The sequence below is a fragment of the Cornus florida genome, unplaced genomic scaffold, assembly GCF_030987335.1.
Source record: "Cornus florida cultivar Cherokee Brave unplaced genomic scaffold, ASM3098733v1 CherokeeBrave_3.0.0_Hap2_Chr01, whole genome shotgun sequence".
NCBI classification, from domain to species: domain Eukaryota; kingdom Viridiplantae; phylum Streptophyta; class Magnoliopsida; order Cornales; family Cornaceae; genus Cornus; species Cornus florida.
In genome coordinates, this window is record NW_026775571.1 from 114901347 (window position 1) to 114918092 (window position 16746).

At 31.5% G+C, this 16746-nt stretch overlaps 1 protein-coding gene across 1 annotated transcript; it reads right to left on the reverse strand.

Moving 5' to 3' along the window:
• Positions 1 to 9081: 9081 nt before the first annotated feature.
• LOC132281253 (glutamate receptor 2.8-like) lies at positions 9082 to 13941 on the reverse strand. Its single transcript, XM_059782975.1, has 5 exons — positions 13771 to 13941; positions 10412 to 10496; positions 10187 to 10291; positions 9650 to 10035; positions 9082 to 9345 (listed from the first exon to the last, which is right to left on the reverse strand). Exons 1-5 carry the CDS (start codon positions 13939 to 13941, stop codon positions 9082 to 9084), a joined length of 1011 nt encoding a protein of 336 aa, XP_059638958.1.
• Positions 13942 to 16746: the final 2805 nt, after the last annotated feature.

Below are 16746 nucleotides of genomic sequence, written 5' to 3' on the forward strand. Positions count from 1 at the left end.
TCTCTCTCTAGAAAATTAGGGTTTATGTTCTCATCTAATGGAGGCTCCCACAAGCCTAGTTTTCTGAGGTAATTCATGAAGGCTTATGAATGATTCCTAAAGGCAAAATAATTACCAAGAAGATGGAGATCCAAGGAGAAGGCATCTTGCTAAGGGATCTACAATAAGTGAGAACATTCACTTTAGAGGAAAATTTTAAAGGTTTACTCAGACCTTTGATGTAAGTATTCAATCCATTAATTGAATGATACATCATATTTTTATTTTTGCATAAAACTTATCTCTATGTGATGAATCAAGATCTATGAATCAAAATCCCTCGAAAAGTTTTTAAAACTTGCACGTTTCCTAACAGTGGTATCAGAGCATGGTTTGATTCATTATTAGAGATCATGATTTTATGAAAATCATCATTCATGGATCCAAAATTATATTCATATATATTTTTATTGATGTATGTTGATGTATGATTTAATATGTTGATATATATTGATACATGATGATGTATGAATAATTGTGAATGAATGATGATGTATGGTTGGGCCATGGATGAAGCTTATAGGTTAAATTAATGTAATTTTATCTTTGGATGGATGTAATTAAGGCTTTGATTTAGCCGTTTGAAAGTTCAATGATGTAATTTATTTTTTCCATTGTATTTCAAGTTGTAAATATTTTTAAAGCCATGTAATATTCATCAAAGGGTGCTATGAAGTTTCAAGAAGGTCCAAAAGGGTTAAATTATGCTTCAGTAATTTTCTGGAATTTTTCTGAATTTTTTGGAATTTTTTTGAAATTTTTTGAGGCTTAATTTAATTTTCTGGGAATTTTTCTGAGATTTTTCGGCGTTTTTCCGGTGGCCGGAGCATCGCCGGCGGCAAGAAGAGAGGTCGGAGGAGGCTAGAATCAGGTGCAGCTCTATGATAGTGAGCCTGGCGCGTGAGGAGCACGCGCCAAGAGCTAGAGGCATTGAAGACATGCTGGCGCGTGGGTCTCACGCGCCAGCCAAATCCACCTTCCCTCCACGCACGTGCAGGCGCATGGAGGTGCGTCCCACGCGCCCCACGCATGTGCCAGCGCGTGGGGGCGTGTCCCACGCGCCCCAGGCGCATGTGAGCGCGTGTGGGGCCCTCCAGGCACGTTCCAAGCGGTGTTTTGCTTCTCTTGGTGTATACCAGCCTTATGTGGGTGTTTGCAAGCCGATGGATGATCCTCGCGCTATACTTAGAGCAATTAAATGTTAAAAGTTGAATCCATTGGCCATTTAATTTGCTTTATCTGTCATTTATTGTTATATGTGATGCATGAAATAATTAATTGCTAATTATTATTGTTCATGCATTGGATCCATGATACTTATTTAAATGGCTTGATTTATATTAGTTAAATTATGAAAATTAATTGGATTTGATTACTAATTAATTAGAGGGCACTTATTGGGAAACAAAAAATTATTTTTGTAAATTATTTTTGAAGTGTGCCTCAAATTAAATATTAGTGAATTATTTAAGTTCAAATGTTTTCTAAATTTAATTGGATTAAAATCAAGACGTTTTGCATGGATCATATCATGTATTTGAATAAAATGAAAACCTTAATTATGAATGATTAAAAATTGAGTGGGAGCGGGGATTTTTATACATTGCCCCATGGCCTTCGTTATTAATACCATTGTAATTAGATCTTCAAAAATAAGGCCCCACGCATGATTTGAAGAGTCTTAATATTACAAGAATGGTTGTCTTCATGAAAATACAAATATTAAATGTTCATTGTAATTAGATCTTTAAAAATAAGGCTTTACGCATGATTTAAAGAGTCTAGATTATAATGACAACATATTTAATGTTTAATTTTTCGTTAGAGTTTTAATAACGTTATACACTCAATCTAAAATCAATAGTGTTAGCTTCCCAACGAAGTGGTCTACACTAGGTGATTTTAGAAAGGCTAAATTAAATCGGGAATCATTTCATATGATAGACAAGGTATTGTCTTAAGAGATATGGAAATGATGGGATTTGCCCGCCAATAGCAATAATGAACTTCGCCAACCGAATAAGTTATTGGCGTATTGGTTATTCGATTTTTCATGCAGTGGTTAAGGGACCCACATATTATTATTTTAATGGAAGTGCTCGCCTAATAGCAAATGAATCTCTACAATAGTAATAATGAACTCCTCCAACAGGATAAGTTATTGACATATTGATTGGTTGATTTATTATGCTACAGAGTTGAGGAACCCATATTAATTAAAAGGGATTGTTCACCAATAATGATAATGATCTCTTGTTCGATTTAGATTTATTATATTATGTGGTAAACAAATTCATTTTAATTCTAAATATGCATGACAGTATTAATAATTCACCTTGCATATTGTATGAATGCATTTATATTCAGACTAATTATGTCTAATCCATTTTATCTGCTTGCTAATTTCAATGTATGTAGACTTCATTTATAATGACTAGAAAAGGAATTTAGATATTTTATTCACAACATGGTGGTACAAATGTATTTACTACTCCTAAAACATAATCCTTTTACTTTAAGATACCCAAGAGAACATTAATGCTTTGAATAAGTGAAATAAGGCAAATGAGATGAATTGGTGCAATATTCTAGAGTTTACCTCGAATACGCTCCAAAGCTAACATTTACATTATTTTATTTTCTTCAAGCATCATGTTAAATGTCAATAAGATATTTTGGTGAGATTAGATGGAGAGTATGCTAAAGTACTATATCAGACTTGAATAGCATCAAGATAGCCTAAGGAACTCCAGTATGAAATCGAATTTTGGAAAATGATTGTTTATTATTTAAAATTAGCTGAAGATCAATAGGACTGACTTGGGTGGTAAGTTTCAAGTTGACATAATTATTACCTTGTTACCAAACTCGTTCAACTCTGTTAGAGTGAACTAAATAAGGAATCAGTTTGAGTTCACACTCGCTGATATTCTTATAGAATTGGTAACAGATGAAGGGATAATCAAGAGTTTGGGCGTTCCTATCAATCTAACCTAGTCTATACCATCTTCTTCTAGGCCCAAGTGGACGGGCAAAGCAAAGAAGAAGGATGATAATAGGACTAGGCTAGCACAAAACATAGGTATCTAAAAGGTTAAAGGGAATAAGGCAGTGTATGTTGAGGGCGAATGAAACTGTTTCTTTTGCCGTTAACTAAAACACTATAGGACGAACTGTCTGAGCAATGACGTGGCATAGGAAAATATATATTTAATCATTGAGCTATGTTATGTGGTTGCATTTATTAATTCCTGATGGATAGATTCTGGAGCCACTAAACATGTTTGCAATTCATCGTAAGGATTTCAGGAATCCAGAAGCCTTGATGATATGGATATATATTTATCTTTTGACCTGATGCCAAGGTTGTAGTTAGGTCAGTGGGAGTATTACATCTGAAATTAGAGAGTATGAGGATATTAGTATTAGAAAACTATCTTTATGCACAGAAGTTAGACGCAATCTAATTTTTGTTTCACTTATGGTTTATAAAAACTGTGTTGTTATTTTGTAAAACTGGTTTTATAAAATTAAATAGATATGCTATTGCTTCTGGCATTGAAAGATGGTTAATATACTATAATCACAAACTCTTAAGATTTGCAGGATGTAAAAACTAATGTTGCATCTTCTAGATTGAATGTTAAGAGAAAAATTGTTATTCCTGACTCATTGTATTTTTAATGTCTATTTTTAGGTTGTTATCAATCAAAATAAGATTCAAAGATTGGTCAAAGAAGGTTAATTACCTAGTGAGGCAGGGGAGCCTAAACCAAATTTGTGAACCCTGTTTTGAAGGATAGATAACTCTTAAGGCTTAATCAGCCAGATGAAATAGACATAAAGGACAATTGGAGTCGGTACACACTGACACGTGTGGTCTTATGAACATCCAAGCAAGATTACTCACGTTTTGGATAAGTTTATCTGATGCAACACAAGTCTTAAACTCTTGTTATTTTCTGAGAAGGTTAAGACTGATGTGGAACACATATTAGGTAAACTTATTAAGACACTTCGATCTGATCGAGGATATGAGTATTTTTTGGGATAGTGCAAAGACTATATGGTCAATGAGGGTATTATGTACCAGTTTTCCGCAATTGACGCTAAATGTATTTAGGTGTCAAATAGGAATAACAGAATTCCACTTCACATGGTTAGATCTATGATCAGCTATGCTACATTATCTCTTTCATTTAAGAGTTTAGCGTTAATGACATCGATGCGCATTATGAACTGCATTCCATCTTAGTCTGTCTCAAGGATACCGTTGAGCTGTGTTTTTGACTAAATCTTAGTTTGAATCACATGCACGTATGGGGTAATCTTGCACATGTGCGTTTGATATGGACAAGTAAGTTGAAAGTAGATCATAGGCATGCTAGATTTGATAGCTACTTTTAAGTCACTAGGATAGATTATTTTATGATCTCAAAGATAAAAGTTGATTGTTTACACTCACTGTTTATCTATAGGAGAATCATATTATGAATCACATACCTAGTAACATAATGTTAGAGAATATGGTATGAGTACCAGATGTACCACATGTGAACACACTTATTATAGAGATTGAGAATAATATATGAATTCTCTATTGATGCGTCAGCATCATCTAGTACACAGATTCCTGCATCGGTACATTAATGTAGTGGGAGGATTATCATCCAACCGATAGAATCATGTTTTTAGGTGAGACCATTATGGACATCCCTGTTAAACATGAGTTGGACCCAGTAAGCTACACGGAAGTGTGAACCGATATGGATACAGATCGTTTTGGCGAGTTATTATGAAATCAGAGTTGGAATCTATGTATTCTAATAAATTCTGGGATCTTGTAGAACTTTCTAGTAGGGTGATACCTATAGAAGGCAAGTTAATCTACAAAAAGATACCAGAAGATTTCTTAGTGAATAAATCATGAGTGTACAAGGGAATGTCATTATTTTTCTTAATTCTATATATTGATGACATCCTATTCATTTATAATGACGTGGAAGTTTTGTCATCAATAAAAAGGTAGTTGTTCAATTACTTTTAAATGAAGGATTTTCAAGATGTAAGCTATATTTCTAGGATCAAGCTTTTACAAGATCAGGTTAAAAGGAAAATAGGCTTATCTTAATAATCCTACATTGATAAAGTTTTGACTAGGTTTGGTATGCATAACTCAAAGAATGAGTTCTTGCTTTATTGATATGGATTGCTCTCTCTAGTAAGTAGTTTTTCAAGACTATCAAAGGAGATTGAGCAAATGAGACTGGAACAATATGCTTCGGCATATGAGAGTCTCATATATGCCATGGTCTATACCAAACAGGACATCCGCTACATTGTAGGGATAGTCAGTAAAGATCAGTCCAATACTGGACTTGACAACTAGTCTGTTGTGAAAAATATCATTAAGTACCTAAGGAGAATTAATGATATCATACTCATTTATGGATGTGATGATATGGTCCTAGTCAGGTATGCTAGTTCTGATTTTCAATCAGAAGTAGATACTATGAGGTTCATGACTTAGTGTATATTCACTTAATGGAAGGGAAATCAGTTGGTAGATTGTTAAGCAGATTTCAACTGCTGACTCAAACCTGCAGGTGGAATATATTGCAGCCTTAAAGGCGGCAAAAGAAGCCTATTGGTTTGATCTCACTGATTTAGAGGTTGTGGAGCATACTAGCCTGCCTATCGAGCTATATTGCGATAATAATGCAAAAGTAGTCCAAACCAATGACCCAAGGTTCCATAGATGAACAAAATACACTGATAGGAAGTATCATGTTCTACATGATATTGTCCGGCAAGAAAATGTACTTGTGGCTAGAACATTGCATTGGAACACAACTTTGTTGATCCATTAACAAAGGTGTCGTCGATCAATAGTTTTGATCAACACCTGGATAACATTGGAGTTAGATGCAATTTGAATTGGCTATGAGGAAAATGTACTTGTGGCTAGAACATTGTATTGGAACACAACTTTGTTGATCCATTATCAAAGGTGTTATTGATCAATAATTTTGATCATCATCTGGATAACATTGGAGTTAGGTGCAATTTGAATTGGCTATGAGGGCAAGTGGGAGCTGTTGGGATTTATATGCCCTGGCATAGCAAATTCCTGTTTGAATTAAAGTGACATATGTTCCTGACGTTTATGAAATATTTATGTTTTATACAATTGGTGAATTCAATGTATTATATTTCGATTCATTATAGAATTGATAGTGTCCATTTGATTACAAGAGATATTTATATATATGTTTGTGATGGCAATCAATGCATGATATATAAATAGTAATCATAAATGGTTCATAGTCGGTAATTATGGATGGACTCATAATTAATTAAGATTTGAACTGGATCCGCGTTAGGTTGAGATATATTGCGAGAGCCGTCGTATGCAATTGCTCCCTATCACCGTCATGGCATTTGACTCTTAAGTATGAGAAAATTATAGACTCTTTTATTAATTAATAATTATTTTGATTTGTTCGGCGGATTCTTCGGGATCCTTAGACCGACACTTTGGGTAGTTATGTAATTAATAGTTAGAGGGTTATATTTTCAATATTTGCATCATTGCTACTTGTATTTATTTTGTATTGATTATAGTTGATCACAAAGTAAATTCGAAGGCCTTCGTGTATTTTTAGACAAAATGATTTATTATATATTTATTTATTTAAATTATTATTTTTGTCAAACAAATGTTTTATTGTGATCGAGCCAGAAATAATCAAAGGTACCAAAATAAATATATTAATTAAGTAGTCGGATTGATGGCTTTATTTATCCGATAACTAATTATGCATAGAGGGGTCAAAGTGCAATATTGACTCAGAGGTTATTTATTATTTAATTGGAGTTCAATTAATTTCTTTTAGTGGAGTAGAAATTAATTTATGAATTAATTGAATTGGGTCCATGGACCGGGCTAATTATTAATTCATTGTAGCCAATAAAATAATAGGCCCAATGGATTCTCACTCATAGCCCAACTTGATATTGGAATCATATTAGATTTGAGATATATGAATTAGAGATGAAGAAGGATTTGTTGTTTCCTTTTCTTTATTTTTATGTTGCCTATAAATATACATGGTTTATGTATATTTTAGGGTGTGATTTTTATGAGAAGGAAAAAAGGAATATTTTTTCTCTCTCTAGAAAATTAGGGTTTATGTTCTCATCTAATGGAGGCTCCCACAAGCCTAATTTTCCGAGGTAATTCATGGAGGCTTATGAATGATTCCTAAAGGCAAAATAATTACCAAGAAGATGGAGATCCAAGGAGAAGGCATCTTGCTAAGGGATCTACAATAAGTGAGAATATTAACTTTAGAGGAAAATTTTAAAGGTTTACTCAGACCTTTGATGTAAGTATTCAATCCATTAATTGAATGATAAATCATATTTTTATTTTTGCATAAAACTTGTCTCTATGTGATGAATCAAGATCTATGAATCAAAATCCCTCGAAAAGTTTTTAAAACTTGCACGTTTCCTAACAACTACCTCCGTCCCAAAAATAATGTCATATTTCGGGAACCGTGTCAGTTCAATTTGTGAGAGTACGATTTCCTAAAAGTTACACTTTTTATGGGGACGGAGGGAGTATAAATTTGTCAGGTAATATGTACTTGGGGATGTGTATCAATTTAAACCGGAAAATATGCTCAACATCAACAAGGAAGATGAGTACTTTCAACAATTGAAGTATTTTTGCAGTATTTCTTGAAGTTATTTTTGTTCTGTAACATCAAAGCACCTCAATCTCACAAACACACCCAAAATAAAATTATAAAATAATAATAATAATAAAACATAAATCTAAATATTACACTCAGGTTCCGTTTATTTCGATATAAAATATTCTTTTTGAAAAATATTAGTATTTTTTTTTCAGGTAAAATATTATTTTATTTTTACTTTGTCGGTGTTTAACAAAGATTTACGTCGAGATTGAGATTGAGTCCATCGGGTGTGACATGTAAAATAATTTATCAAAAATTTAAGGATAAATTATTTTTGTTAAATTTTAATTTTTTTTTTTCGTAAATATTTTACGACAATCAAATACCACAAGAAAAATATATATATATATATATATATATATATATATATATATATTTTACGTTCAAACAAACGAAGACTTAATATATATATATATTTTACGTTGAAACAAACGGAAACTTAAAATTATAAAGTGATGGTAAAATTTACTGTCTGCCAATCAAGGAAAGTACACAGAAAGTGAACGAAGGCAAGTTCCATCTGTACGTCACTTCTTTATTATTACTGGGCGCAGGTGGCTTTGGTTGGTTAAACTCCCATATGTAACTTATTCCTTAACTGGTATCAAGACGCGCATTAAATGTGTGCCATCACCACTACCCGAGCAGAGGCATGCTACTATCGATCTATCAGGGGGTCAAGTAAGAGGACCATCGGTTAAGGGGGAAATCGGCTCTCGCCACTATGGTACTTGCCCAAATAAGAGATAGTATAAATAAGAGTAATAAATAGCCTATAAATACAGGGCACTTGACAGTTCTAAGACACAAAGAAAGACAATTGATGCTTTACCAAAATCTTTTGTCTCATCCAACTCTTAAAAGTTATCAAATTCAATTTTGAAGATTTGAAGAAAGCTAAACAGTTCATGATCGAACTCTTTGTAACTCTTGCATCCGAATTTATTTATTTATTTTTTTATAATTGGTACCTCCGCTGAGAAACATTCGTTATGGTACAATATTAAGGAAATTTAATCTGAAAAACATTCATTGTGGTGCAATAGAGAACTATATATCTTTCTGAAATTGATAGAATCAAATATTTTTCGACAGGATCTTTGTATTTACAACATAGCTAGGTGTTTATTTAATAAATTTTAATATAATTTGGCGCTGAGATCCGAGTCCTTGCAGGATCTCTTGAATGTGCAATATTATTCAAGAATCGCGTGAGTAAAAGTATCTTTTTCCGAACACTTACACGAGTTATTGGATGTTGCCTTCTAGAAGTACTTCATGGTGGTGCTCGCAGATTGTTCAACAAGTGAACGATGAATAGGAATAAACAAATGGTAGAAATGGCAATGTAGAAGATGTATAGACCCCAGAAGTTCTGGAGGCTCAAGCTACTTCCCTTCTCCTTGGCAGTTTGAAAGTTCGAACAATCCCAGGAGGTAGGGAAGTACTCATCTTCCAATTTTTTCAAACTGCCATCCTCCATTAGTGTTAGAATGGCTTTAGAAACATTGGCAGCTATCAGAGAACCCTTTTGGAAGACCTGCGCATAGAGCAAGAGAAGATCTAACATTAACTTAGTTTGCATATGTAATTAATGGTAGATAAACAGGTTTATATATATATCATTTTTATTTGGGTAAATTATAAGTACGTGGTTATATAGCTATTGTTTATGGATTAGTGATGAAGAAATTAAGGTGGTGTTCAAGAAACTAAAGGGATTCAAAATATATAGTGTTTGTTTTACTAATTACTATTGCGTTTTTTTTAAAAAAAAAAAATAAAAATAATAAATAAAAAGGAAAAAAACAGAAGAAAGAAGATTATTTGAAGCCGCCACTCACAAAGCCAAGTCCTCCGAATTTATATGTTGGTCCTGTGATCGTAAATAGATCGCAATATTGCTTGACAATAGCTTCTGCATAAGGGACTTCAAGAAATGCCGCTGAGATACTGCCATTATTGAAAGATTCCAGGTAATGGGATTTGGTGGCAATGTCGTCCCTGATGTTCTCCCTTTTGAAATGAAGTACATTCGCTAAGTAGTCTTTTACAACGCTATTGCCATAGCAGCCAACTACGGCATTGTCCTTAATGAGTGAGTCCACATTTGGACCAAGTCTTGAGATGGTAAGCATTGAAGAGAAATTGGCAGTGTAGCTTTGTGTTACGATCAACACCACAAAAAGCCATACCACCACCACCACTCGAGTATAGTTGTGTTGAATTCCTTCCCATGCAAAATTTATTCATTTTATTCCCTAGCTATATCAAAATTTGTAACATATATGAAGACTATGAATACTATATCAAACCAATTTACAACTAATTAGATGGTTGAACCACACTAATATATGTTTAATGAAATGTTTTGTACTTACTGTGAGCAGAGAAAAGTGATGAAAAGGTGAACCAAAGAACGTTGCCGAGTTGGTCCTTCCATGAGCCACAGAATTCTGGATTGGAGCGATGCTCCAATAACCAAACTATAAATATTGTGTATATCAAAATGGCCGCAGTCGCTATCCACAATTCCGTAGTGAAAGGGGTCAAAAACATCCATGCATTGGAAGCTTGGGGCTTCACTGGAGCCACCAATGACATACCTGGCGCAGTAAATAGTGCACTAAATTCCACAACTTCCCACCATCTACCAAGCAGCGTTATATCACCCACGGCAGCATCGAAAGTCTTCAATAAAAAACAAAAATTTCACAATTGGGTATTTGTTAGAAATAAATAATTGGATGGAGAAAATGACATTCAAGAATATTCAATTATAATAATAATATATTTTTTTTCCCTGACCGCCGTGTGCTCATAATATACGCATCATTTAAGTGTTAAAATAAAATATTGGTGGTGACCGGTGAATTACTAGTTTAGCAATGTTCTATTTATTTATTTTGGATGATTGGAAAAATCGTATAATTTCTAAAAAAAAAAAAAAAAGAAAAAGAAAATTAGATTAGTTATATAGCAAATAAAGTTTATTAAATGACAAAAAGTCCAATTTATAGTAGAAAATTATAGACATATTTGAATTGCTAAACAAAAATTTGGTTTGCATATAAAATTTTGAATAGAAATTGTAATTGCAAAATTTTATTATGTATGGCTTGACACTAAATTGTGAAAAAATTCAAAATTTTTGAAAGTAAAAAACGATATTGTTTGAGTTGTATAATCAATAATAAAGAGAAATCATATGACTTTTTTTCAAAAGAAATGTTCTCTTGACGGGATTATTATGTAATCCAAGACTTGATGGATAAAAGTTTGGAGATTGGTTTATTATACCTTGTCGATGACACAATTAACTAATTCATCATAGTTGCCTACGAACTCCTCAAACTTGTAGGGTAAATCATACGTGGAACTCAAATTCTGTGATACCCCTCAGATCCAAGACGCGGGTTGATCAGGCCCAGGCCCAAACCCGAGGGATATCAGACAATTAAAGTATTTTAAAATGAACATGGATTACAAAATAATGAAGAAAATAAATAATAACGCTGAAAGAATTCTAAATTAAAAATCCTCAAACTATAATTATTAAAATCCGATAATCCAAAACTCCATAAGTTTAACAATTCGGGAATCCATCCTTGTAGACCCCTAATAAAATCCCAAACTGAAACTGAAATAACTGAAATGAAACATAAAGCTAAACATAGAGAGTAGTCCTACGTAAACGGAGGAGTGAGTGTCTGTATTTGCTCTGCATGTCCAAGCTTTAACCCTGGAACTGACGAACACCTGAAAAATAAAGAGTGGGTCAGGCCCACATGCAAGTCCTATTCTACTACGATCCAAACAGTAATCCAATACACAGATACATCCTAGATAGCTCAACAATATCTATCTAGTCCATACATATATATATATATCCACACTAAGGGATATTCACTGGACTACAGTAGGGGTCTCAACATGAATAGAAGGCAATATGCGAAAAAACACCCAAAGGTGGGCATGAGTACTTAGACCTAACAGGGTACACCTCAACCTACTTTAACCAACTATGCATCCACTGCATATACGCACCCTAACCAACGACTCTGAGACTCAAGCTCATCTCGTGGTACCATAAACATATATATATAATCCGTCCAAAACCAGGATATGTCATTCAAATACTTATTAAGATGACATACAATATACAAACTAGTTAGTCACTCAACTTATTCAGTTGATATGACTTAACTACCATCCATTAATCCAGGAAGCCATTCAACTTAGTCGCAGTTGATCTGACTTAGTCACAATTAGGATTTAATATTTTTCAATCCATTCCTTTAATCCGATAGGTTAGGTTTAAGCGTTTTGAGTTAAACCATCCCTAATATGTCACTGTCCCATACCGGTGCATACAATCCTCCTTATCTTTGTAAATTACAACACATGCATAATAAGCTAGTAATTTACAATCCAAACCATTATCCATATCATTGCAGAAAAGTATTTAAAATTTCAGCAATATACATCGCAGCATTAATTCATGTAATTGCACTAGAGAATTTGATATTCCAATAATTAACATCCAGAGCATGTATAGTTCAAACTTTAAATATAAAATGATCTATCATGCATCCAAATATAAGATTTATAATCTTATTACAATCCATTACGTTGCCCAAAATTTAACTAAGCAATTTGGTTCTTTCCATCCATTATCAGTATGCTAAGCTGTATGCTTTTATACTGATTCATCCTTTAAATAATTTATAAAATTATTTTCAAATCCATTTTGTCCAATTCCTTAGGCCTAAGAGATGTATTATACACTCTAGAACCTTCCCTAGTCCATTTAACCCATTTGATTTAATTAAAATAGGTTTTAAAACAAATCTGGACGTTTGAAACCAAAAATCCCAACTCAGCCGCCTAAGTTACAACTAAGCAGCCTAAGTTACCAACTGAGCCCCCTAAGTTACCAACTCAGCCCCCTAAGTTACAAACTCAGCCCCCTAAGTTACAAACTTAGCCGCCTAAGTTAGTGCGGAGGTCGTCTTCTTCGTCTGTTCAGCCTCTGTAAAGCCTAAAACTCCATTGTTAAGGTCTCCAAACTTCAACCTATGTCCCATACGTCCATAATAAATTATTTTAAATGATTTAGCAGACAAAGATTCAAATTAAACCACAATTCATGCATAAAGATCTAAGAAATAAAGAAATCATGAAGAAGCATATAAAATCTAAAACTCTCTGTTTTAATCCAATTAAACATACATGATTATTATGTTTTTAGCATTAATTAAGCTCCTGGAGTTTAGCTAGGCATGCACAAAACACAGATTAAAGGGAAAGAGAAGAACAGAAACTTGCCTTTGAGTTTCAGATTTTAAACTCTAATCCACGTCTCTGAACTTTCCGTCAATGTTCTAGGCTGTAGTTCTATACCTCCAGTGCTTTGGTTCCACCCAGAAACAACCACGTTCCTTCCTCCTTGAATTGCTTTGTTAATTACCCAAGTTCCACTCTCGGTTCCTCTCTGCCTCTCACAACCTTACTCTGTTTTCTCTTAATATACTAAGTACGTGAATAGGATTTTTTTCTAACCCTAACAGACTTATACAAGCTTATATATAAGCCCCAATGAAAACCTAATCCTAATCCCAAGCTAATTAAAAGTCGGTTATACAAAAACGTGATATCTAAAACAAAACCCTAAAACAATTAAAACATTTAATTCATCTAAATTAAATAAAGAATATAATAAACCATTAACTAAAAAAAAACACATAATTTAATTAAATAACATAAATACCATTAAGCAAATAAATTATTCAATTAACTAACACAATTAACACAATTCACTCAACTAAGCAAATACACAATTAAACAATTAAAACAAAACAATTAAACAATTAAAAATATAATTAAACAATTAAAAATACAATTAAATAATTAATTAAATACCAGGACTATCCTTTTAAAATTAGGGGTATTACAAATTCTTCACCACTGCTCTGAATACATCGACGCAAAAACCAGTAAATTTCTTCTCATCTGAGTTCTTGGTAGGTTGTTCTACCTTTCCAAACTGGTCAGAAAAAGTGTTGACCGGAACTCCGATTCTCATCAGATTTTCAGCAGTAGCCATTGCCCATTCTTCAGCTTTAACATTTATCATTGCACTGAAAGTGAGAATGAATGAAGCATGAAATAGAATAGAAAGAGGTAGCCAAACTGTATTTAGGGTTCTCATTTGGAGGCAATTTTTTTTCTTCCTTTTTTTTTTTATAGTAAAAATGGTAAGTAGTATAAATAGAAGAAAAGAGTATACAAATTGGACTCCTATGGGAGCCAAATTAATTAGGTCCTTTAGACCAAGCCATCTTTTGATTTAACAACAATTTCAATATATATATCTATACTATTATTAAATGTGTAAAGTGTTTCAGTATTTCAGTATTTTATTAATTGATATAAATTCTATAAAACTCAAAATTACCTAATAAAATTCAAATTAATTAAAATTAACAAAATATAAAAAGAGTTTAAGTAAAAATGATTACATGAAAGCCTCTTATAAAACTATAGAGTTAAAGAAGTAATAATCACACATTCTCGGCCCTTTGGCTAAGATTAAGTGTAGTACTAAATTTTTTTGAATCGACCTTTTAGCTAACCTTTCTAAGCCTTTTGGCCAAGATCAAGTGTAGTATTACTTTCTCGACATTTGTGCAAAGAGTTTCAGTATTTATTTATTAATTGATATAAATTCTATAAAACTCAAAATTACCTAATAAAATTAAAATTAATTCAAATTAACAAAATATAAAAAGAGTTTAATTCAAATTACAAAGTCCCACATTGATTTTAAGTAAAAAGGATTACATGAAAGTCTCTTATAAAATTATAGAGCTAAAGAAAATAATCACACCTTCTCGGCTTTTTGGCTAACATCAAGTGTAGTACTAAATTTTTTTTGGTTAGCCTTTTGGCTAACCTTTTTGGTCTTTTGGCTAAGATCAAGTGTAGTACTATTTTCTCGGTCTTTGTGTAAAAAGTTTCAGTATTTATTTATTAATTGATATAAATTCTATAAAACTCAAAATTACCTAATAAAATTCAAATTAATTCAAATTAACAAAATATGAAAGAGTTTAATTCACAATAAAGAGCTCTTATTAATTATTATATCTCACGATATAAATTCTATAAAACTCAAAATTACCTAATAAAATTAAAATTAATTCAAATTAACAAAATAAGTATTTATTTATTAATTGATATAAATTCTATAAAACTCAAAATTACCTAATAAAATTAAAATTAATTCAAATTAACAAAATTTAAAAAGAGTTTAATTCAAATTACAAAGTCCCACATTGGTTTTAAGTAAAAATGATTACATGAACGTCTCTTATAAAAATTTTAGTATTTCAGTATTTATTTATTAATTTATATAAATTCTATAAAATTCAAAATTACCTAATAAAATTAAAATTAATTTAAATTACAAAGTTCCACATTGGTTTTAAGTAAAAAAGATTACATGAAAGCCTCATATAAAACTATAGAACTAAAGAAATAATAATCACACATTTTTGGCCTTTTGGCTAAGATTAAGTGTAGTACTAAACTTTTTTGGATTGGCCTTTTAGCTAACCTTTCTTGATCTTTTAGCTAAGATCAAGTGTAGTACTACTTTCTCGGCCTTTGTGAAAAGAGTTTCAGTATTTACTTATTAATTGATATAAATTCTATAAAACTCAAAATTAATATAAAAGAGTTTAATTCACAATAAAGAGCTCTCATTAATTATTATATCCCACGATAAAAATTCTATAAAACTCAAAATTACTTAATAAAATTAAAATTAATTCAAATTAACAAAATATAAAAAGAGTTTAATTCAAATTACAAAGTCCCATATTGGTTTTAAGTAAAAAGGATTACATGAAAGCCTCTTATAAAACTATAAAGCTAGGAAAATAATAATCACTCATTCTCGGCCTTTTGGCTAAGATCAAGTGTAGTACTAAATTTTTTTGGATTGGCCTTTTGACTAACCTTTCTTGGTCTTTTGGCTAAGATCAAGTGTAGTACTACTTTCTCGACCTTTGGGCAAAGAGTTTCAGTATTTATTTATTAATTGATATAAATTCTATAAAACTCAAAATTACCTAAGAAAATTCAAATTAATTCAAACTAACAAAATATAAAAGAGTTTAATTCACAAAAAAGAGCTCTCATTAATTATTATATCCCACGATATAAATTCTATAAAACTCAAAATTACTTAATAAAATTAAAATTAATTCAAATTAACAAAATAAGTATTTATTTATTAATTGATATAAATTCTATAAAATTCAAAATTACCTAATAAAATTAAAATTAATTCAAATTAACAAAATATAAAAATAGTTTAATTCAAATTAGAAAGTCCCAAATTGGTTTTAAGTAAAAAGGATTACATGAAAGCCTCTTATAAAACTATAGAGGTAAAGAAATAATAATCACACCTTCTTGACCTTTTGGCTAAGATCAAGTGTAGTACTACTTTCTCGGCTTTTGTGCAAAGAGTTTCTATATTTATTTATTAATTGATATAAATTCTATAAAATTCAAAATTAATAACCAACCAAGCAGGACCCAAAGCCCTGAAACTTACCACATGCTTCCACGGTAATAAATTATTATAACAGTAATTACTTAATAAAATTCTAATTAACAAAATATAAAAAGAGTTTAATTTACAATTCAAATTATACTATACTACTCTCATTAACAAAAACCTATTCATAAAAAGAGTTTAATTCACAATAAAGAGTTTATTTATTATATCTCACAATCAGTAAAAAGTTTAATTAAAATTAAAATTATACTAAAATTTAAAACATATAATAATTAATTTTTCTAATATAATATTTATTAATTGATACGTAAAATAAAATAATTTTTCTAAAACTCTACCACAAATTAGCTT